Source organism: Ylistrum balloti, unplaced genomic scaffold (genome assembly GCF_031769215.1).
Source record: "Ylistrum balloti isolate Yb309-2 unplaced genomic scaffold, AGI_CSIRO_Ybal_v1 Utg370342, whole genome shotgun sequence".
NCBI lineage: Eukaryota > Metazoa > Mollusca > Bivalvia > Pectinida > Pectinidae > Ylistrum > Ylistrum balloti.
In genome coordinates this window covers 396,803-422,311 of record NW_026782246.1, presented here as the reverse complement: position 1 = coordinate 422,311, position 25,509 = coordinate 396,803, and the positions used below count along the sequence as shown (strand labels likewise).

Here is a 25,509-nt window from a genome sequence, read left to right as displayed (position 1 = left end):
TTATAGATTTGTGACCACAACGGCATGGGCAATGCACCACCAACAGGAAATTTGAATCAGAGAAGGGGGCCGTTTTGGAAACCGGCCCTTTAGAATGCCCTCCTCAAAAAAATGATAATTGAAAATAAGAAGTACAAACATCGTTTCTTGTTATTCTTTTCTGAATGACCCGCTACAGTGTAAGTTGCGGCAGATACTGACAAAATTTGACCTACATAAATTATAACTTAATGTGGTTTTATTGAAAAGTCGACATGCAATACGGAGTGCCTCGTTGTCTCATCTTTTAAGAAATATACATATTAAGCACAATGATTCACACAGTCAGTGAACAAAAGTCGTAAAGGGATATCTCAACAAAGAGTTCTTTCACTTCGCTGCAAGTATCTTTATCTTGGTTCAAAACGTGCAGGCCGTTTTATTTAGGATCAAGTTTACAAGCATGAATTGCGTTCACACAAAGTTATGTCGTTTTGAGATGAAGTATACTTGTGTAACCGGTCGTAAAGAATACAATAAAATTAGGTCACTCTTTTAACTACTTGCAAGCATTGTGTCTATCTAGACAATTTCAGACAAAATGATTTTAACATATTTCATAAATTGCTTCTAAAGACAAGAGACAGGTCGGACCAAAAGTGCAAAATACGAATAAAGCAACGAATTATGATCAACCAACGCAGATCTGATTCTTCAAACGAATCAGCGATAAATTATAGGTAATGTTTGTGAATTAGGTCATCTGGAGGCTTACTGATAATGGTATGTCTAGCTTTAGGAGACAATGCCCAACCTGTCGAGCTGACATTATACTTCTCTAAACAAGATATGTTATTTTCGAAAGAAGATATATATATATATATCTATAACCCCGGTTTGAATATTGATATTTGTTTTTTTCTATTGTGTATATTGTTAAAATAAATAAATAAACATATTAAAGCTTATATCTGACTCTCTCTGCTTTTGGAAATCAAAATATAATATATATCAGGATTTGCTACAACTACCGTAGGCAACGACAGGACAAGTCATGGTCACATGGTTGAAAATGTTTTTGTAGATTTAGCAAAGAATTAATCAAACCCATGAAACAGAATGACAAGCATGATATCTTCGTTCAGGCGTCATCGCGATACCGTTAAAAACCGGATAACTTTAAAAAAAAACACGAAGGATTTTGCGTGAAGATAATTATAAAAATATACGGTTGCCATCAAGAGCTTATTCAACAAAAATGTCCTTTATCCTGTGTGATTTATTATCGTACATATATCTGGTGTTCCCGTTGTTTTTTTAAAAACATCATATTTAGAATTTTATTGTGAAAACGAAACCCATGAGTCAACGTCACACTTGACCTCTCATTGACGACATCGTGCTATCCGTGTATATTGTATGCGTGCATGAGTACATCAATGTGTAGCCTTTGTAAATGCCAGCCGTAATGCACCGCTCTGCTAGAGAGAACTTCTCTCTCGGTCTACAGGATCTGCAATCTAAAGGATCACGATCCAAATGAAAGAACACGGCAATAACAAACATAGCATTAAGTCAATAATTGAACAGTTTACTGTGGTGTACTGAAGTGACTAAGGTTATTTACTTTGCCGGCTTCGGAAACGTCACATTGTGTGTGTACATATGTAGAGTAGTCTTAGATTTTTTTATCATTTTAATCGGTGAAAATGAAGAAAGAAATGTGACTAGTTTTATAAATCACATATCAAATGGAAACAAACAATAACAGATTAATTAATACAATCTTATTAAATTGCTTGTTATTTTTCGATGTGTCACATAATAATGCTTTGCATGAGTAATACTGATTGAGCATGCTCTAATTTAAAATGACGTACTATAATTTTTTAAAGTTCACGTTCTAGTAACTGCAGATACAGATTTGTTCAAAATATTGAAAACGATTCGTCTCAACTGAAATATAAACATCGCATCTGGATTTTCCAGTTCATTTGTCTATAAAACAACCCGCTCCATCACCCCATGAATTCGACACTTAAATACACAAGAATTTGACAAAGGTATAACAGTTATCACGTGATTATTTAAGACAACGGCCCCTTGCGCATATTTCTCAACGTATAATTATGAAGAAATATTTAACAAACCACTATGTTTATACATGACACATTCCAATTTTTTGTAAATTACTAACCCCCAATTCTTTGTGCATCGCTATGATGACCTGTTTACACTAGAACCGCACACCCAGCATATACATACCTTGTACAAACAGTACGTTACGTTTGCGTCCGATCAAGGCTTAACACAGCGAGTATCTTTCTTTGCGAAAGCTCCCGTTTAAAGGTCGAAACTGGTTTACAAGCTAACGTGTAAACTTTCAAAACAGTGCATTTTAAATTGTGGATAAATGTGCATTTGAAATATACGAAACAAAGCACCTACCGATTTGCGTGTTGCTTTCTCTCGAGCTCCGTAAATCCTGTTGATGACAGGTATTCCTCAAGTACACATCGGAGTAAGAAAACTACCTGCGTGTACGGCGTCACGCGTGAATGGGCAGTCTAAATTTGAGTCGACTGAAGTGTGATTACCGTGACCGGTTGTTTACAATTCACAGTTCACGGCCTTTTAAGTGATAGTATGAAACTGCTATAAAACAGAGAATACAAAGCCTTATGATCGGAAATAGTGAACATTTAGGGACGGAGATATTTAGCTTAAGGGTACATGTGTAACCGTTGAATTGCCCACCCGACAGCCGCATGTACCACGTACTCAGTAAACAGAACTTTAATTATCTTTGTAGAAAGGATGTAGATCTATCAATTTGATAAATGAGTTCAAGGTTTAATATTTGGACGTCAGCACGAGTAACTTGGAGTATTGACTCCTTACGAGCCGCCTTTTAGATTGAGCAGAGCCTTTCTGTCGACTGAGCCGATTCAATTACCGCCTCACACCTTATATAATGACAATTCGACTTTCTTTTGTCCATTAACCTCTTATGTTTCTCGATACTAAGTCGACTGAAATTAGAATATTCTTTCCCCACGAATCGGTGAACCAACATCATCAGCCATGGTTATATTTCGAAAACTCTGGCAACTTGACTGCCCCTGGTCGTATTCAAACTCGCTGGTACGAGTTATCTTCTTGTTCGAGTCGAATCGGGGATTTTAACAAGTTTGTGCCATCTTTGGAATTTAACCGTTGTTTGTTTTTTTAAGTTACGAGGTTTTTCTACTTCAAAAAAGCCTGTGTCCAATTAAGTATTATTTTTAGATCGCTTGGTCCGAAGCTGTAATATGGAAATATTTGAAATACTCAACCTATAGGACCAAGATGAGCCGTACGGGCCCTGTGGGCCTTTTGTAACTTAAAATCGATTTATTGACGTAATTGCTCCTACAGTGGTAAAGTTGGGTTGGTGAATGCGTCGTGACATCTAACCCCACACAAAACAACAACATTTTAACCTTATCTTTCTGAAGTTTGATGACTAATGTGATATTAACTTGTTGGCTATTTTTTGTATTTAAACACAATGCTGCAAAAGACAAAACACCATGTATAGTAGATACTTCAAAACAGAAAAAAAATTGCCACAATTCAGGAACTATTCTCGAACCCTGTACCGATGCATCAACGCTTTCACTAGTGTGAGAATTCCATGTCTCGAAGCTTGCAGTGTAAAAGAGAAACACATATTCAGCCCCATGTTCGTGAGATAAGAGAATAACAGAAAAAAAACTTCGGTGAAAGACTATTAAATTGCAAACACTCGCCACATCTCGTTTTGACCGGCATAATGGTCTCCCAAGATACCATGAGACATACACCAAGGTAAAACCAAAATATGAAAGGAAACGTTGTCATCCCATATAGTGAGAAATCATTCAGAAGATTTACCGTGATCATGGTATTTCATCAGCCATGAGACCTCATAAGACTCTTCAAAGTACCCTAATCCACCAATAGAATAAAACACCCAAAATGACCGTAAAAAAAATGAAAAGAATATACAATGCAAGAACTGTGACGTGTTATATAATGGAGAAACAGACAGGAGATCCGAGGTCCGACTAAATGAACATAAAAAGACGCGCAAACCCTAGAAGACAAACGATTCACGAGATCAGAGCGAAAACATTCTCGGTCCAGATCAATAAATCGGCACTTACACAATATTCCACGCAGCAAAAATCATATCATTAACTTGGAAAATTCCAAAATAGTTCAACAGCATTCTCAGACTTTCTGCAGACTCACGCACATCTATGATCAATTGTTAAGCAAAATCCGTGGCGAATCGACCACAATACACTGTTTCCATCCCGTATACACATTTCCATAGTTTTCGTCATCTCGTCACACTATTATCTACCATAGTGTACAAAGGCTTATAGCGTTAAATTGAGAGGGGATGTTTTAGCTTCAATCCAAAGCATAGGGAAATGTATGACAGAAAAACAGACATAGAATAAAGTAACGACAATGAATTACAGTAAAGATGGACTTTAAAGAAATATTTACTTAAAGAAAATAAAACTGATGCACATACATGCAATAACAAACATGTTGCCTTTCGGATATCTCTGCCCTGAGGGAATCGCACAGAAATCATTGTATCATCATCAGCGTTTTCTGAAAATTGTTGAAATTGTTACCGGTGGTCGAGTGTTCAGTGATTCCGGATTCGTCGTCCCGGAGTCCGTATTCACCATTAATGTTTAGATATGTACATGATCCAAACCACCAACCCGAGAATCTACGAACAGCACAGTGGGCATCATTATCGCGGTCAAATGTGTAAAATTTCCTCCCGGAATTGTATGAGAATGTTCCCGGAGAAAATCCGGAGATATGTTGAGAAACATTCAGGGTGTATTGCTTGCTGGCATTGGCAATTGAGAAATTCCCATAGTCTAGTGTCATCCATGCACCATCATATGTCTGTAGAAGAAATCGTACTTTGCGTCCGGGGTTTGTAAGTTTGGACATTTTGTCAAGTCCCATCCAAAACTCCCCGTTCAGGTCACCGAATCCTTGTTCGTATTCCGCAAATGATCTGTTGAACATCTCCGACCCATCAAACCTGTGTTGCAGAACAATCCATCCACCGTTCCCACGCTGCATTTCACAGTATACGTCATATCCGGTGGAAGGGTCTGGGTATATAGTGTAGTTACCAGAGACGTTGTAGCCGATGTTGTACAAGGCATTGCAGTCTGAATAATGAAGACGTATACACAGAATTTATTTTTAAAAATTATTTTTAACACATTTTATTGAACATAAGTAGCAAAAAGATTGGCCACAAGTTTTACAACTTACATAAATCCTTTTCTATACATATCAATACACACACATTATATTTACAAGGTGGCAGCAGGATGTAATTACAATAAAACAATTATAAACAAGTTGAGATATATATATATATAGATCATGCATGTGCTCCTTCTCTATGCAAGCGAAACAGGTGATGCACTGTCCACATGCATGAAACTCACAACTTGGCACTGTCGAATCCTGAGGCTTTTTCATGTAAAACCAATTTTCATGAGGTAATACCCACACCTGACCAATTCCCTAGAAAATCAAGGGACACAGCTGCCATTCCGTCAACACCGGACTGCAGGATACCCCGAAATGACTGCAGAGCCAAAATAACAGCCCTCATCTCGAGCACATTGATGTGTTCCGAGAGCTGTTCGTCAGACCACTCCCCGAGCGGCATTGGCCGTCGAGGTAAGCTCCCCATCCTGTCATGGACGCATCCGTGAACAGGGTCATAGAGGGGACAGGCTTGGTCAGAGGCACCCCGCCGAGAACGTTCCCCTGAATGGTCCTTCAGCGAGCGAACTCACTGACCGACTGGGTAAGAGGAATCCAGGCCTCCCACTTCCTGGATGACGGAACCCAGTTGCACAGGAGGAACATCTGGAGAAGTCTGATGTGAAGTATCCCTAGAGGGGCCACATTTGCCAGTGAGTTGAGATACCCCAGAAAACTGAGGAACCAACGTACGCGGACATGCGACCAAGCGAACTTCTCCGGAGTCGGAAGGGCTAAGCCCCGAACCGTTTCGAAACTGTTCCCCAGGAAGACGAAGTCCTGAGATGGGGAAACCTCTGACTTCTCTCTGGAAGGAACGAAGCCGACTCTGAGCAAGACTTTCAAGACCAGACGAGTGTCCTTCACTAGCGATTCCCTCACCAAATGAAGCATGAGGGAGTCGTCGAAATAGATGTGGACGTCTATTCCGCGTAAGTGAAGGAATCCAACGACCACCTGCAGCAACTTGGTTAACACCAAAGGAGCTGTCGAGGGCCCGAAGGGCATGGCCCGGAATTGGAAGACCCTGCCGTTGCACGTGAAACGGAGGAGCCTCCGTGTCGACTTCTTGATGAGGATATGGAAGTAGGCATCCTTCAGATTTATTGAAGTTGCCCACATTCCGTCCCTCACAGAGGCCATAATGCCTCATGGGGTCTCCATCTTGAAGTGAGGAGAATCTATGTGCCTGTTGAAGGCATTGAGATCTATGATCGAACGCCACGGCCCGGACTTCTTCCGAATCAGAAACATTCTGGAGTAGAAGCCGGGAGTGCATTCCGACATAGGAATCTCCTCTAACACGCCCTTGGCCAGCATGGCCCCTACTACCTCCTAAAGCGCTCGAACCTTTTCCGCATCCCCAGGAAGAGGAAAGAAAATCGACTGGGCGCCAGATGGGGCAGATCGAGACCCTGTCAAACCCGCGAATAGTCTGCCCACCCAGAGCCTAATCCTACAGGACAGGGACAAGAGCTTGAGACGGAAAGACAGCCGTCCACCAGACCCGGCTCTTGGTCTGCCACGGCCAAGGAGCTGAAGGCGTCAGGAACCATTCTTCATGCCCCCAGGAGGGTTCTTACCCTTCCTACTCTTCCTCTTGTTGTCTTTGAAGTGAGGCTTGGGCTTTGGGCTGCACAGAAGACTGAGCAGCCGAAGACTTCGCCTTCTTCTAAGGAGGCGCTGACCCCTGCGAGGCACTGGCCTTCTCAGCCTGAAACCTCTTCACCAGAAGTGCTGAGGCGACCGAGTCCTCCTTCATGTCCTTCTGTACAGAAGGAAGCGCTCCCCCGAACAGGGAAGAGCCCGAGAAGGGGGCAGTCAACAACCGGGAGCGGTAGGGTTCCTCAACCGGGCGGTTTTTCAATACTGAAAACCGCCTGGCCAACACGACGTTTGAGAACAAAGAGACCTGCAAGGCCGCCGATGCTCTCAAAGCTGTGTTCAGGGCGGAGGTGATTCTGTCCTGTATGACGGCCTGTTCTGCCTAGGATAACCGACCCTCAGGCAAGTCGGACACTCTTTATAGACAAACTGTGTAAATTTACCGCGTGCTGTACTGGATTTATTACCTCATAAACAAAGAAAAAATAAAATATAATCTTTTTATTTACAATTTTTTCTTTCAAAAATAATCCAGTAAAACACTTTCATTGTCGCCATTTCCAAGTAAATAAATACGAAAATGAAAGTGACGTTCCATTCCGTTGAATTCCGGGAACAGCTGCCAAGACAGCTAGATTCCGCCCACTTTTTTCTCCTTTGAAACCAAACAGATAGTTCGTCGATTTCAACTATTTTATTAATGTTTTCTGAAGGAAATCGGTCATACTGGTTTGTATGTAGTAATTTTATCTACAGAACTTTTGTTTAAAACAAAACATAACCATGTTCAATAATTACTATAGCAACACAACATTCATCAAGACGCGGACGTGGAAGTCAGTCGTGATGCAGTTTGACCTTTGACTTGTGTGTAAATGTATTCCTACGTCAATATTGTTACGTCATCGTCTAGCACGTTCTGGACTGAATTTATTGGAGTATAATTAGGGGAAAAACACAGCAATTGTAAATAATACTGAAATGAAAAATGGTATTTACCAACTGAGTTGTGTCCCTTACCAGTGACGGTACGTCATCTAGTATTACTTATTTAAACAACTACAGATCAGGGCGACTACATTCGTACATTAAAATGCCTTTGATTAAGAAAAATCGCACGTGAAGAAAAAGTACAAAAAAAAAAGAATGCATTGCGCATGTCTGCAAAATATTCGTTTACGTCACCGATGATTTGGTCGAATTGCGGTGATCTTTATCATTTCAGTGATCAGCTATTATAACTGGCATGTGGAGCAGTGCTTTAAATTTGCGGCTTTTAAAGTCTTACAAAATAGTATCTAAGTGTAAGTATATTGTTTATCTTTTTACCTATATACAATTTTTATATCAGTCATATTGAATATGCGTTTTAAGTCACACGACGTCATCATAATGTTAATGTGACGATGCAATTTCTTTAGCAATGAGAAAAACGCCTTGTCATAGATGTTATACATACGTTACATATAAAAGACAATTGTATGTACGTTCGGTTATTGTAACACAGGAACACCTATATATTTGTCTGATATAGACAAGAGTGATAATCTACTCCGCTGTGTTGACATTCTGCCTTTGTATTAAGCACGTGATATATACCTTGACAGTGGTCATTAAAGCATGTCCGGGTGTCCACTCCCGGTCCGGAACAGGACGCATCACTCAGCAAAACGTTATTGTGATCGTAACACTTCCGATAACGCTCCTGTGCCCCACGCCCACAGTTATCAGGACAGGGTGTCCATGACCCCCAGGGTCCAAACTTCGACCCAGGTACAACAATTGTGGGTGTGGCTATGTATTGCGAGGTGTTCAAGTTGTTGGCTATATCGTAGAAATACGTTAATGTTAGGTTCTTTCTGATTTCAGCACGACTGAAGGCAATAAAACAACGAAGTAGTTCAGTGTTATGATGAATCTACTCCCCGCTGGAAAGTTTACTAATCTGATATTCTAAGTATATCATAAGCTGTGATCTGAAACAACAAATCTCCGTTTGCCTTAAATTCAGGTACAACCAAAATGAATAGATATAGAGATAAAAATTATCATTTCAGCTAATAATGTACATTTATTTAAACATTTGACTAATAAAACAAAGAATTCGTAGTTTCGAAATTAAGTAAGACGATACATGGTATAATAGAGGTCATTGTTTGCTATTATGGTATGACCTCTGACCCCGCTGTACTTGTGTTGTCTTAGTTTTCTCAAGTCTAGCGATATTTATCGGTAGGTATTTAGCAGGGTTATTTGTTATAGCAGTAACACTGCTAAATACCTGTAGGGTTACTGGGGTTATTTGTTATAACAGTAACCCTGCTAAATACCTGTAGGATTACTGGGGTTATTTGTTATAACAGTAACACTGCTAAATACCTGTAGGGTTACTGGGATTATTTGTTCTCACAGTAACCCTGCTAAATACCTGCCGGGTTACTTGGGTTATTTGTTCTAACAGTGACCCTGCTAAATACCTGCCGGGTTACTGGGATTATTTGTTATAACAGTGATTCTGCTAAATACCTGCCGGGTTACTGGGTTATTTGTTCTCACAGTAACCCTGCTAAATACCTGCCGGGTTACTGGAATTATTTGTTATAACAGTGACCCTGCTAAATACCTGCCGGGTTACTGGGTTATTTGTTCTCACAGTAACCCTGCTAAATACCTGTAGGGTTACTGGGATTATTTGTTCTCACAGTAACCCTGGAAATATCTGCTGGGTTACGGGAGTTATTTGTTATAACAGTAACCCTAGTAAATACCTGCTGGGTTACTGGGTTATTTGTTCTCACAGTAACCCTGGAAATATCTGCTGGGTTACGGGAGTTATTTGTTATAACAGTAACCCTGCTAAATACCTGCCGGGTTACTGGGGTTATTTGTTAGAATAGTAACCCTGCTAATACCTGTCGGGTTACTGGGGTTATTTGTTCTAACAGTAACCCTGCTAAATACCTGCCGAGTTACTGGGGTTATTTGTTCTAACAGTGACCCTGCTAAATACCTGTCGGGTTACTGGGGATATTTGTTCTAACAGTAACCCTGCTAAATACCTGCCGGGTTACTGGGGTTATTTGTTCTAACAGTAACCCTGCTAAATACCTGCCGGGTTACTGGGGTTATTTGTTCTAACAGTGAACCTGCTAAATACCTACCGAGTTACTGGGTTTATTTGTTCTAACAGTAACCCTGGTAAATACCTGTCGGGTTACTGGGTTTATTTGTTCTAACAGTAACCTTGCTAAATACCTGTCGGGTTACTGGGGTTATTTGTTCTCACAGTAACCCTGCTAAATACCTGCTACAGTGTATCGCTCAACTTGAGAAAACTCTACCGGTTGCAAGCAAGACGATACAGCCGGCATTATACTTCTTATATCAGTGTATCGTCTTTCTTTTGTTGACAAACACCAGACTATATATAGATACTCCAGCTGATTTTACTGCTGTTAAAAAGTCAGTCCCAGTATATTTTTATCACGATTTTATTGTATTGCATAGTAATTACTCGTGGAAATTTGAATCTGCGAACGGAAACCCAGCATAATGGGGTACACGGGGTAGACACGTGTAAACATGTGGGCCGCCAGGTTTATGTTAATGAGGCACGGAAGCGGATGAGGTAAACTGTGTGTGTAAATGAGCAACATTTTAGATGAAGCTAACCTCTCTGCAAATGATATTTAAACTGGACCCTAAATGAAAGTAAACAGTGTATGTAAATGAGGTACGTGTACACTATGAATATGAAACATGAATACGAAGTACGTGTATGTTAAAACAATGTTTGCAAGTAAGGCCCAATGCATATGTAAATCATATCTGTACCATTGTATGTAAATGAGCACATCATATTACGTATGTGAATAGCATGCAATGTGTTTGTAAATGAAAATGATAGTACAAAGCGTGTGGAAATTGAACACAGAGTGTTTTCAGAGAATACGTATTATTTTTCCAATGATAATGTTTACCAGTTGCTAATGTAGGTCCATTTGAACTGGAAGAGGAACATTCGTAATTGCAGAAATCGCCATCACAGCAAATGTTACACCCATTAACGGAAGAGACGTCCCTCCCCACCAGAATATGTGTGTGAGTCTGACATTCCTATAACAAGTAAATAAACGCCTGTTTAAAACGAGTCCGAAAATGTTGATAGCATGGTTATTCAAAAGATTCTTACTATCATGAACGGAATCCATTTCTTATCGTAAATTTACTATTATCAAAAGAACCGACATACGGTAGTTTTTTTTAATGTTCCTTTGAAAACTGCACAATCGTAGGCCACATTACTCTCTTCAGAAGTCAAAGCTGATTTAGTTTCAAATAACCATCGTGTTTTACTCTAGAAATAATGAAATATGTTATGGAATGTTCCGGATAAAAATTTAAACGCCAATCTAAGTGTTAGATTTCTGTGAGTAATATCCGTTGTTTAATCTTTCTTTGATTCATTGGCGTCGACCCTGTTCTCATTTACAAACTATGGAAAAATGTTATCTTTGGCTCTGAGTACCTTCGCTTTGTTTGTTATATCTACAAACGGAAATGTTGTTTTGTTTTTACCTACCAACTTCCCTCGACAGCCACTGGTGAATTGTATACCGAACCCATCGATGTGCTCTTGTACACCACAAACCTAGGGCAAAATTCACATCAAGTGTTTTTATGTTTCAAGTTCCATGAACGAAATACATGGAGAAAATAAATCTGATTTCACAATTAACTTTCTAAAGAACATAATAAGCTTTAAAAAATGCTTTTTGTTAAAAGTTTTGTCATTTTGATAATAACGTTATAATAATTTTTTTAGATATTGTCAAAAATAATGAGTTAATATGATATACCGTATATTGTATTACATTACTGTAAAACTACAGTTATTGTAATACATCACTATAAAGCGACTGGTATTCATGATTTGACACTTATGGCAATTTATCATTTACTATCAACACAATGGCGATGATAGTTTAATTATATTCACGTCAGGCTGCATCGACAAACAAAACTGCGATATCATATGATCAACATTTATCAATCTTTCCCTTTGATAATAACAACAATGTCATTAAGCGTATCTGACATATCAAGATAAATAAACAGAAAATAATGCAGTTCGTCCATTAATTCATATTTGCATTTGATGATGACAGATCGGAACGTTCACAAATTTTGCTCTCATTTCTCAGACTCATTTCAATAAAACATTTATCGTAAGTTGTATTATTTGTTATCAATGTTTACATGGCTTAATATACATTTAAAACGAAGAAATGAGAGCGTGAGTGAAATAAAAAATATAAATGATGTATCGATTGTGTATTGTACTTTACGTGAATGTGTGAACGACGGCTGACACATTGATAGCCCGAACATCATTAGGTTCCGACAACGCGGAGTACATTTTGATGGACAGGTGTATGGTTCACAAAAGATGTCTCTCAGTCGAAAAGTCTTACTTCTGGTGTTGGAGCCAGATGATACTCGGGCTAATATTGAACATCCATCAGTATTGCACAATTTGATTTTTAATAACTTTAAACAATGCCAGACACATATCGAGGTTTACCCATAATACAACAAGAAAATCAAAATACTCATAATCCAAACTCAAAATTCAATAAAACTAGGGCAACAAACAAAAAGATTATGGAGACTCCTGAAAAAGGAAAGGAGAAAAAGAATAGGTGTTCCAGAAGAGTAAGCGTTTTCTGTTTCATCGACGACATGCGCCATGCCAATTTTGATCAATCCGATTAAGAGAAAGTCACGCCACGTTCTCATATGAGAACAATGTATACGCCAACAACCAGCAAACCAACGAGCATCAGACATGTTTAGATTGATATTGCACAATGAAATAGGATATTTCTCAATGACATCACTATAAAGAGCGTTATACTTGCCAATTTTTCAATTTATCAATCTGCAAGTTTTGTTGTAGGAAAAGATAAAGATAAGCGGCTGATGTAGTGCCTTAAATTTCCGATTCAGGCCTGTACATACGATGGACGTAGTCAATAAATTTCATGTTATTTAAAGCAAGACGTTATTAATATAACTTAAGGTGAAATTAAACGAATTTACAAGGTTTTTGTGACCTGTTTTGATAAGCTCTTCGATAAACTCAATTTCATTTGAAAACAAAAACATGTCAGCCAACAGAGGGCACAGTTAGTTACTGAAGGTATGTCAATGGAATGTTGAAAAATCTTACCACCAAACTCGACTTGGTTACCTATCGAAATGGCGGATATTATACCAAGTTTAACCTATCTTAAATGGCAGTTATCACATCGGGAGTTTACACTATTCATGATAGACACATCATATCGGAAGTTTGCCTGCATGAACGACAGACATTACTTTGGGGTTAGCATATAAAATGATAGCCAATATATTGAGAATTTACCTAAAAAAAGCCAAACATTATACCAGGGGCTACCTATATATGAATGACAGACATTAGATCGTGGGCTACCTATATAAATGACAGACATTACATCGGGTATTATTGATATAAATGACAGATATTATATCGGGGGTTACCTATATAAATGACACACATTATATCGTGGGGTTACCTATATAAATGATAAACATCATATCGTGGGGTTACCTATATAAATGACAGACATTATATCGGGGTTTACCTATATAAATGACAGACATTATATCGTGGGGTACCTATATAAATGACAGACATTATATCGGGGTTTACCAATATAAATGACAGACATTATATCGTGGGGTTACCTATATAAATGACAGACATTATATCGTGGGGTTACCTATATAAATGACAGACATTATATCGTGGGGTTACCTATATAAATGACAGACATTATATCGTGGGGTTACCTATATAAATGATAGACATTATATCGTGGGGTTACCTATATAAATGACAGACATTATATCGTGGGGTTACCTATATAAATGACAGACATTATATCGTGGATTACCTATATAAATGACAGACATTATATCGGGGATTACCTATATAAATGACAGACACTATATCGTGGGGTACCTATATAAATGACAGACATTATATCGGGGATTACCTATATAAATGACAGACACTATATCGTGGGGTTACCTATATAAATGACAGACATTATATCGGGGGTTACCTATATAAATGACACACATTATATCGGGGGTTACCTATATAAATGACACACATCATATCGCGGGGTTACCTATATGAATGACAGACATTATATCGTGGATTACCTATATAAATGACACACATTATATCGCGGGGTTACCTATATAAATGACAGACATTATATCTGGGTTTACCAATATAAATGACAGACATTATATCGGGGTTTACCAATATAAATGGCAGACATTATATCGTGGGGTTACCTATATAAATGACAGATATTATATCGTGGGGTAACTTATTTAAATGACAGACATTATATCGTGGGGTTACCTATATAAATGACAGACATTATATCGTGGATTACCTATATAAATGACACACATTATATCGCGGGGTTACCTATATAAATGACAGACATTATATCTGGGTTTACCAATATAAATGACAGACATTATATCTGGGTTTACCAATATAAATGACAGACATTATATCGGGGTTTACCAATATAAATGACAGACATTATATCGGGGGTTACCAATATAAATGACAGACATTATATCGTGGGGTTACCTATATAAATGACAGACATTATATCGGGGATTTACTATTTAAATGACAGACATTATATCGTGGGGTTACCTATATAAATGACAGACATTATATCGTGGGGTTACCTATATAAATGACAGACATTATATCGTGGATTACCTATATAAATGACAGACATTATATCGTGGGGTTACCTATATAAATGACAGACATTATATAAATGAATGACAGACATTATATCGTGGGGTAACCTATTTAAATGACAGACATTATATCGTGGGGTTACCTATATAAATGACAGACATTATATCGTGGGGTTACCTATGTAAATGACAGACATTATATCGTGGATTACCTATATAAATGACAGACATTATATCGTGGGGTAACCTATTTAAATGACAGACATTATATCGTGGGGTTACCTATATAAATGACAGACATTATATCGTGGGGTTACCTATATAAATGACAGACACTATATCGTGGGGTACCTATATAAATGACAGACATTATATCGTGGGGTTACCTATATGAATGACAGACATTATATCGTGGATTACCTATATGAATGACAGACATTATATCGTGGGGTTACCTATATAAATGACAGACATTATATCGTGGGGTTACCTATATAAATGACAGACATTATATCGTGGGGTTACCTATATAAATGACAGACATTATATCGTGGGGTTACCTATTTAAATGACAGACATTATATCGTGGGGTAACCTATATAAATGACAGACATTATATCGTGGGGTACCTATATAAATGACAGACATTATATCGTGGGGTTACCTATATGAATGACAGACATTATATCGTGGGTTTACCTATTTAAATGACAGACATTATATCGTGGGGTTACCTATTTAAATGACAGATAATATATCATGGGTTACCTATATAAATGACAGACATTATATCGTGGATTACCTATATAAATGACAGACATTATATCGTGGGGTTACCTATATAAATGACAGACATTATATCGTGGGGTTACCTATATGAATGACAGACATTATATCGTGGGGTTACCTATTTAAATGACAGACATTATATCGTGGGGTTACCTATATAAATGACAGACATTATATCGTGGGGTTACCTATTTAAGTGACAGACATTATACCGGGGTTTACCTTTATAAATGACAGACATTATATCGTGGGTTACCTATATAAATGACAGACATTATATAGGGGATTACTGATATACATGACAGACATTATATCGTGGGGTTACCTATATGAATGACAGACATTATATCGTGGGTTACCTATATAAATGACAGACATTATACATTATATCGTGGGGTTACCTATATAAATGACAGACATTATATCGTGGATTACCTATATGAATGACAGACATTATATCGTGGGGTTACCTATGTAAATGACAGACATTATATCGTGGGGTTACCTATTTAAATGACAGACATTATATCGTGGGGTTACCTATTTAAATGACAGATATGATATCGTGGGTTACCTATATAAATGACAGACATTATATCGTGGGGTTACCTATATAAATGACAGACATTATATCGTAGGGTTACCTATATAAATGACAGACATTATATCGTGGGGTTACCTATTTAAATGACAGACATTATATCGGGGATTACCTATATAAATGACAGACACTATATCGTGGGGTTACCTATATAAATGACAGACATTATATCGTGGGGTAACTTATTTAAATGACAGACATTATATCGTGGGGTTACCTATATAAATGACAGACATTATATTGGATGGTTTATTGGGCCTGGTAACATTCAGGTTTACCAGCGTGTTAGTGTATCCCATGATCTGAGACATCATGCAAACACACAGGTATCGCATTCAAAACTATTCAACTGTATGTAAACGACAGTCAATATCTCATGTTTTTGCATATAGAAAATGTACAATATACCTGGTCGACATCACATATGGTGAGTTGTTCACACTCACTGGGCTGTGACTGATGTTCACACTGGAAACAGTATGGCCCCCGGTACGGTCTAGACTTTGGCCCTATCAGCGAAGCAACACAAAAATATATGTTACTGGATTAAAGCTGACAATGCAAGTTAAAAATTACGTCTTGAGATATTTTTAAAAAATCTAGGCTATTTTAGACTATGTAGACTATTTTATAAACGTGAATCCGGGGACGGATGAGGTACAGAGGAGGACACCATATACTCCATGAGGTGTCAGTATGCACCAATGAATGAGATGATCAGCAGTAATCCAATCTGGTAAGTCTCCCCTGGACGTCCTTGGGATCCTACCTGTTGTGAATAGTGTTGTGTAGGTTTCTGATGTTTGGGAGTTGTCTCCCTTTGACCTCTCTGGTATATGCACTAGTCTTCCATTTTCATGTGACGTTAAACCTAGTTCACGGATGTGTTTTGCGTTTTAATCTTTTTATTTCGATAATGAGATCGTATCTTCTCTGTTCGAATCTATTGCAATTTAGAAAAAATATGATCTATTGTCTCGTTCGTTTAGGCTTCGTGATTCCTAATCTTAGTCATATTATAACAATATCTTCTAATTTATTATGTCTTTATGAGTTTGATTTTGTATGTTGTTGATTCGTAATTTTCCGAAGCTTATTTGATCTGTCTATCTTTTCCTGTGTTTTTGACCATTTATTATTGATTGATTGATAATAGAAAATACTTTTGTCTTGAGTAATTTCACCTTAGATTCTTTCGTGTTTTTTTTTTTTTTTCTAGATATTCAATTATTTTTTTCATTTCTATCTCTTTTGACATATAACGGTAAATGCTCAAACTTTACAAAATTTCCTTGTTGTTTTAAGTTTTTTTTTACTAGATTTTACATAGAATTAACTACATAAGGTCTGGCATTATTCCCAGTTTGAATTGATTTTAATGAAGTAATGTATCTGAGAATTACTGCCTTATATATGGATATTTTTATGTTAATAAGTCTAAGTGCTAATTATATTATTTCACCGGTATAAACGGAGCACTGATCGATCAGTCTGAGTGATAATGGAATGTTGTTTGCTCCGGAATAAATATCTAACCCTACTCTGTTCGTTTGTGGATTTTTTGATCCGTCAGTATAATATTTGTTATGTTTGTTATATTTTTCGTCAAAATTATTGATAATGTAATTGCCCTAGTTTTGTCTTCGTTTCTGCCGGTTTTTCCTTTTTGTTTTTATTTCTTTATAGAAGATTTCGGTGCTAACTTCCGGTGTGTCTAATTTCCAGAGCGGAGTGGGATTTGGAATAAATTCTTCAATTTTAACTTGGTCTAACTTGTGTCCGACAAGAAGTTTGTTTGTTACACAGTAATACGGTGTTATAAATGTGTTGTTTTAGTTTATCTCTATATTTAATGTTCTTAGCTTGTTCTACTATAACATTAGGTGGAAATTCAGGTCCTAGAGTTTGAGTTCTAGTCCAGTATTTCAATATTAATTCAGGTCTTAGAGTTTGAGTTCTAGTCCAGTATTTCAATATTAATTTTTCTCTCCTAAGGTTTAATGGTATTTTACTAGTTTCCACATGTAGACTTATGGTGGGTGTGTTTTTTTATTGTGCCTGTTGCTATTCTAAGTGTTTTGTGTTGTATTATACCAGGTGTTTTTAAGGCGTTATGTGAATCCGAGTTATGAATTTGACATCCATGATCTGTTTTAGACCTAATTAATGAACAGTATATCTTTAAAAAGTTTATTTAATTTGTGTCTAGTCTGTTTCCCGAAACATAATCATTGTTTGCCAAATGCTAGTGTCATCGGCGAATTGTCCTATCTTCCCTACACTGTTTACTCAGTTTATTTATTTGTTTACCAAATTTATTTATATATATGTTGAACAAGGTGGGAGATATCACGCTACCCTGTGTGACTCCGTTCTCTAAGGTTAATTCGTCTGATTCTTCATTGTTTATTCTAACATGTATTTTCCTTTTTTTAAAAAAAATGGTTACGAATTCAAATATATTCCGTTATTCTTACTTCTTTTAATGAAAACGGGAAACCCTCATTCCAAACCAGTTTATAAGCCTTTTCGAAATCTGAGAACACTGCCAAAACATGGTGATCCCAGGCTTAATGCGAAATAAGACAAACCTACGTCACCGCATCCTTTGTTATTACACATGTCTCCTTGACAACAGTCCAGGCACGTGACTCGACCGTGAGCAGCATAATCTGTGACGTAGTCCTTGGTACAAGTCTGTAACATAAAAACAAAACAATGGTCATTTCTGTTTCGATTTCATTGAGTTAAAACATAGGTTATTTACATGTATATGATCGTCTGATTTGATGATGTTATATATATGGATATGCTTAGATTGTTGTCTGTTAACAGAAATGATGGCATTATGTGCTTTTCCCTGTCACAAACCCATAGAAAAAAAATGTACCTTGCTCGTTGTGAAATAAAATCAAAGCTCATGGTTGTACGTTTTTCAAAATAGCCGTATATAGTTAACTATTGTTTCTTCAAACGTATCCTTTGATTACTGCTTAAAATTCGGTCAAGCGAACAAATTTTTCGATTTCGAACAATTTTTGTTGAACCGGGTATCTTCTTTTATGGGTCAAAGGTCACCTTTATTTTTCAGATACTTCCTTATCTATATACTTGACTTTAACATGCATGGAAGTTACTGTGGGATTACGGTAATTACCATTGTCCATGAGAGAAAATGTTACCGATTTCTCCTTTTGATACGGCTTATCCACGAATATACTGACTGAAAACACAGAAAATTTGCACCAGTCTTTAACGTGTCATCACCGTTACTAGATACCACCTACCATTCATTCATTCATTCATTCATTTAATCATTGTTTTGAATTTAGACCTTGCGGCCAATTAGGGTAAATATCAGCGCGACAAACAAAAAGGCAATGCTTGTTTCATTTTCGCCTTGTGAACAATTATTGTCATTTTTAAGTGGATCCCTATTAAATGGATGTACATATGGGAGGACCGTCGCATGCCACATAGAGCAATTAGAGTTAAGTGTATTGCCCTGAGTACAACCAAGGCTATCGAACCCTACACCTCAGATCTTCACCGCACCATGAGCTAGGTTGACAAGGCCAAATCTTTACCGACCGCAAACTGTCATATGACTGTTTCCTTGAACCATACAGTCTCCATGTTTGCAAGCAATTTTAACTACGATGGGTCGTCAATATGTTTTTCCTGAGATAATCATCAGCTTCTACAGAGATCCCTCCTTAAAATGACCTGGTTATTTACAGGGCGATAAATTGAAAAATAACCATAGCAATGTCGTCATATCGCACATTACAACATGAACTGATAAAATTGTTAAATACAATCTGTTAATATCTCGGATATATTATCATATAGTTATATCACCTGGTTGCTCACACATCCTGATGTAAACTTGATATGACCACTGTTTGTAAGGATTCTCTCGACGTAACAAACCTGAAATATAAGCAGGAATATAAAAATAGCACTAATTTTGTGGAAATTAAATAAATGGGGTTCCATTTTTTCCAATTATTCTCAAAATTTGTTTTCATAATAGTGTTTTTGCTGGAAATGTTGTACTTTTGTATGTGTGAGTATTTTGTTAAGTACATGTAAGTTTGCTATGTGAGTGTAAGTGGGTGTGAATGTTGATGAGTGAGTTTGTGTGCAGTAAGTAGTAGATATATGTGCATGATGATAAAGATGATGATGATAAAGATGATGATGATGATAATGATGATGATGATGATGACGATGCATGTATATGTGTAAGACATATTCAAGTAAGAGCACACACGTGTGAGAGTATGGGTGTATGTTTTTGTGTGGATTCTCTTGTATATTGTATATTGTGTAATATGTAAAATCTTGTCAAAAAATAAAGGAATTACAAAAAAAAAAAAAAAAATAATAATAATAATAAGCATGAATATTCAGTGTTTTCAAAAATCATAATTACATTACGATAAAGTTCAGCGTGATATCAATATCTCGGAATGGAATAACGGAGCGTTCCGTGAATCAAATGAAAATAAAACATGGAATGTGTCAAACACATAAAATAGGGATTTCCCCATTTCTACTGTCACGTGTCTATTTTGTATATGGTCACGGGGTAAATAAGCTTAATTGTCGGAACCGCTAGACGGATACACGTCACGGGTGTGAACTGTGTACGAGATGGATGTTTGTTCTGATACAGACGTATGAGTCGATCCGTGTACCTGATATGCAAATATCGTGGTTTATTATTATGTTAACAGGTACAGTCAGCAGACTGTGTTTCGCATGACGGGACAGTGAAGTAATCTAGATAGACCAGCAGGATCAGAAAAACTCTACCCCTTGAGCGTCAGGACAGACCAATCCAACACGACGTAAGCAGGATCTGTGTCAACTGCGACGGGTAGAAGAGGCACAGACCGAGGTCAATATCGGATATGGAGGGAGGTTTATATCTCGTTCTTTATGATTCAAGAGGATGAGGTTATGTCACTGTTGGCTCGTGTGATACGACCAACACGGAATGATTTAAGCAGGGAACTGCTTGTTGCTCAGGGTTGCGAAGGTCATAAGTAAGCGAGTTAAGAAGGGAACTGCTTGTTGCTCAGGGTTGAGCAAGGTCATTGGTAAGCGATTTAAGAAGGAACTGCTTGTTGCTCAGGGTTGAGCAAGGTCATTGGTAAGCGATTTAAGAAGGAAATGCTTGTTGCTCAGGGTTGAGCAAGGTCATAAGTAAGCGAGTTAAGAAGGGAACTGCTTGTTGCTCATGGTCGAGCAAGGTTATAAGTAAGCGACTTCGTATAATTTCGGAACACTTTATTTATTCCTCCATCACCAAATCCGGCCATGTCCTTAAACCTTAATAGGGTTATAAAGCAACAATAAACAGATTTAATAGCCCTACTGCAACAGAATGCATTAACGTCTTGCACAATCGTTCTCGGACGTTCCCCATATAGTTTTCGTTTCCGTTCATCAACGAAAGGCTACGCTGTGGCTGGTCAGAGTTGAACGGTTTGAAATGGACCCCGTAACGTGTCGCATAACGTGTTTCTTTGACTGGGGCCTTGACACTGTAGTAAGGCTTCATTAGCATATCGGGGTCATAAAAGGAAAAGACATCATTGTTACCTGGTAATCGTTACATCTCTCTGTGAAATCACAGAAATGTGCCTGGGACATTGAGGAACACGAGAAACATAGCGGCCCTGCGGCTCCTGTCAACAAGAAAGGGATACCAGCAGTAAGATAAATCACCAGCAAAGCCCATATTGAAAAAAAAGTGTCATTGATTGATTGACACGTGTTTAAAATCACATAATTCAGTATTATTATAGTGTTTTGTATAAGTTGTCCCAATTGCTATATACAGAATCTATTATATTATTACCTAAAACAAAATAAAAGTATGCCGGGGCCGAGCGACTTTTCTTTAACCTTATTAATGCTACATAAATATGTATAACACGTGTCTATGTTATATATGAGGCATAGTTTCAACTAGAATAAGTTACATATAAAGATGTTTTCTGATGGTACAAAATGTAATGGGATAGCCAAGTATTTGATGCTAAAATGACGTAATGTACGTTGAAACCCGAACCGACCACAATTTCATATGAAAATAACGAAAAATATAATCACTAGATAATAAATAAGACACTATTACACATCTTGTGTTAGAGATACATGTATGTCAACAGACTCTCTGTCTGTCTGTCTGTCTCCCCCCCTCCTCCCTCTAGAATGAAATGCTGTTTAAGGGTGTATTTGTAAGTAGGGGGAAACTTTAACGTTTGACTAGTAGGGACACGGAATGCCGAGAGAAACAACGATATCCGTAACTGTACGTGTGCGCCTTTAACAAGAGAACATTGCCAGCATAAAGCAGGCATTTCGATTCCAGCGACTGAATGTTGGTTTATGTTGAAATTTGTTTTTCAGTTCGAAAATAAATTTGAATCACTCCTTCACGATGTTGTTACCAGCTTTCACTGTCACACACTATCAGGAGCTGTTTGGTAGACTGTCACATACTAGTAGGAGCTCTTTGGTAGACTGTCACATACTACCAGGCGCTGTTAGGTAGACTGTCACACACTACCAGGAGCTGTTTGGTAGACTGTCACACACTACCAGGCGCTGTTAGGTAGACTGTCACACACTATCAGGAGCTGTTTGGTAGACTGTCACAAACTACCAGGCGCTGTTAAGTAGACTGTCACACACTACCAGGCGCTGTTTGGTAGACTGTCACACACTACCAGGAGCTGTTTGGTAGACTGTCACACACTACCAGGAGCTGTTTGGTAGACTGTAACACACTACCAGGCGCTATTAGGTAGATTGTCACACACTAGCAGGAGCTGTTTGGTAGACTGTCACACACTACCAGGAGCTGTTTGGTAGACTGTCACATACTACCAGGCGCTGTTAGGTAGACTGTCACACACTATCAGGAGCTGTTTGGTAGACTGTCACATACTACCAGGCGCTGTTAGGTAGACTGTCACATACTAGTAGGAGCTCTTTGGTAGACTGTCACAAACTACCAGGCGCTGTTAAGTAGACTGTCACACACTACCAGGCGCTGTTTGGTAGACTGTCACACACTACCAGGAGCTGTTTGGTAGACTGTCACACACTACCAGGAGCTGTTTGGTAGACTGTCACAAAACTATTACTAAACTAAAAATATATGTCCTCCAAATAATCTATTTCTTTTCAACTTGTCATGTGTTAAAAAGTATCGTGTGCGATCAACCTTAAAAACAATCGATTTCTTTATTCGAGATCCAGATTCTGTAGCGAAGACAGCCCCTTTGAACGGTCAGGTGAGGGTTAGTTGCGTTCCGTTAAAACGCACCGTACCGATTCGTATTTTGATCGCCCATAGTTATTGCCATTCTTTTCACTCTGATGGTTAAGTGATAAGTTTGATTGCCGATGTGGGCTGAGAAAGACCGATTCGTTACAGTTAGTACGAACAAGATATAGGAATCCACGTAATTGAACCGTTACTGTGTTATTGACGATGGAAATCAGTACATTCTATCTATTTTTACCACTTGAGCCTGTTTCTTGATATATATATGTATATATATGCCGATTAAAAAGTTAAAATAAAAAATATGTATTTACCTGCTCTCAGAGTGAGAAAGACCAATACAATAAAGGTGTGCTCATTCATTATCTACAGCCTACAACAAAGTCAAACAAGATGGCTGTATTGATAAGAAAAACAAAAGTGGATCAAACGAATATGTTGACTTTTGGCAATGATTAAGCTGATACGTGAAGGTTCTCGTGTGTTATAGGGGATATTCAACATAAATTCCCGGTAAAATTCTTGGTTGCACTAAAATTGTCAAACATGTTTGTGGTAAAATGCTCACTGGTTAACAACACACATTAGTATAATAAAAGACATGTGAATGTCGACACTTGTACGTATTGGTACAAGTAGATACTCAAAATCACGGTTACACACGTTTATGTGGTACACCGTGTGTGTTGTCTGATAAAATTACCACCAAACTCGTACATCGTGGTACTTGTAAATAGTACAAAAATCATCGGGAAACGTTGCTTTGCTAAAGCGTTTACATGCGTACTCACCAGGCTTTTGTAGACACAATAAATGCTTATCATGATGATCGCGACCTGTAACGTCAGGTGGTAGTTCAGTGTCCATTATTATAATAGAAATACTGACGATCTGAACCACGTGTCTTTTGTGTAGTTCACCAGTTTCTTTTAAGTAGTTCACAGTGTCTTTTTTGGGCGGTTACAAATGTCTTTTGAATTAATGTAATTGTCTTTTGTGTAGTTCACCAGTTTCTTTTAAGTAGTTCACAGTGTCTTTTTTGGGCGGTTACAAATGTCTTTTGAATTAATGTAATTGTCTTTTGTGTAGCTCACCAGTTTGTTTTAAGTAGTTCACAGTGTCTCTCTGGATGGTTACAAGTATCTTTTGGATTATTCAAAATGGCTTTTGGGTATTTCAGTATTGTCATGTGACAGTGTCTTTAAGATGGTTATAATTATCCTTTGGGCGAGTTAAAGTGTCTTAAAAGTGGTTCACAAGTGTGTTTCAGGAGGTACTTAGTGTCTGTTTGGGTTGTGATATTTAGTTGCTTCGATTTGTATTAAGGGGGAATATATTATTAAGGTTTTAATAACCATACTGGGCGTTCCGAGTGTCCAGGAGGTTACTATTCTAAACATAGCACTATCTTCCGCTTTATTCAGAACAATGACGATGTGTATCGAACGAAGAGTGCGCCAAAATGCGGGAGAGTAGTGACAAGGTGTTAGATCGATGTTTATCATACAACTGGATCTTATACAAAGGCAGATATCTTACAAATATCTCCATGACTTTGCTGCGGTCACTGATTTGTGTCACATATTTTTCTTTTCGCTGCGAAAAAGAGGAAAATCAAGTTTGTTAATGCTTGTCTTTTTCGAGCGAAAAGACGAAATAACGAAGTGCACAAATCAGCCACTGTGCTACGGTAACTCGGCGAAACTACAGTATGATACTCAGAAGATATTGTGCACTATGCGCACAGCATCATGGGATTCAATTGCTAAATATAGCTGATAGTCCGACAATTCCAAGCGGATACTGTCTTTCTTTCTTTAGGTGTGTAATTAAGCATTGATGTTTGACTGTTCACGGAGCGATAATCACAACAAACAATAGAGGGTACATTTGTCTAATCCTTCTCCCCCCAACAACCAAGCTCAGTGCTATAGTAATGTAATGTAACACGTGCTTTAGAAAATACCGACATTTTAATGAGATCTTAGTTCAAAGTAACAGGCAATAAAACAAATACAAAACATTAAGAAAACAAAGAATCACATGAGGACCAAGTACA

The 25,509-nt window shown here is 37.7% G+C and overlaps 1 protein-coding gene across 1 annotated transcript; it reads right to left on the bottom strand.

Annotated features, from left to right (window-relative positions):
• Nucleotides 1-4,570: 4,570 nt before the first annotated feature.
• On the bottom strand, nt 4,571-23,847 carry LOC132553627 (SCO-spondin-like). Its single transcript, XM_060217885.1, has 9 exons — nt 23,765-23,847; nt 21,755-21,840; nt 20,003-20,074; nt 18,733-18,838; nt 16,550-16,650; nt 11,510-11,578; nt 10,908-11,043; nt 8,527-8,751; nt 4,571-5,213 (listed from the first exon to the last, which is right to left on the bottom strand). The coding sequence occupies exons 1-9, from the start codon at nt 23,811-23,813 to the stop codon at nt 4,606-4,608; spliced, it is 1,452 nt and encodes a 483-aa protein (XP_060073868.1). The 5' UTR covers nt 23,814-23,847; the 3' UTR covers nt 4,571-4,605.
• Between the last annotated feature and the right edge of the window lie 1,662 nt (nt 23,848-25,509).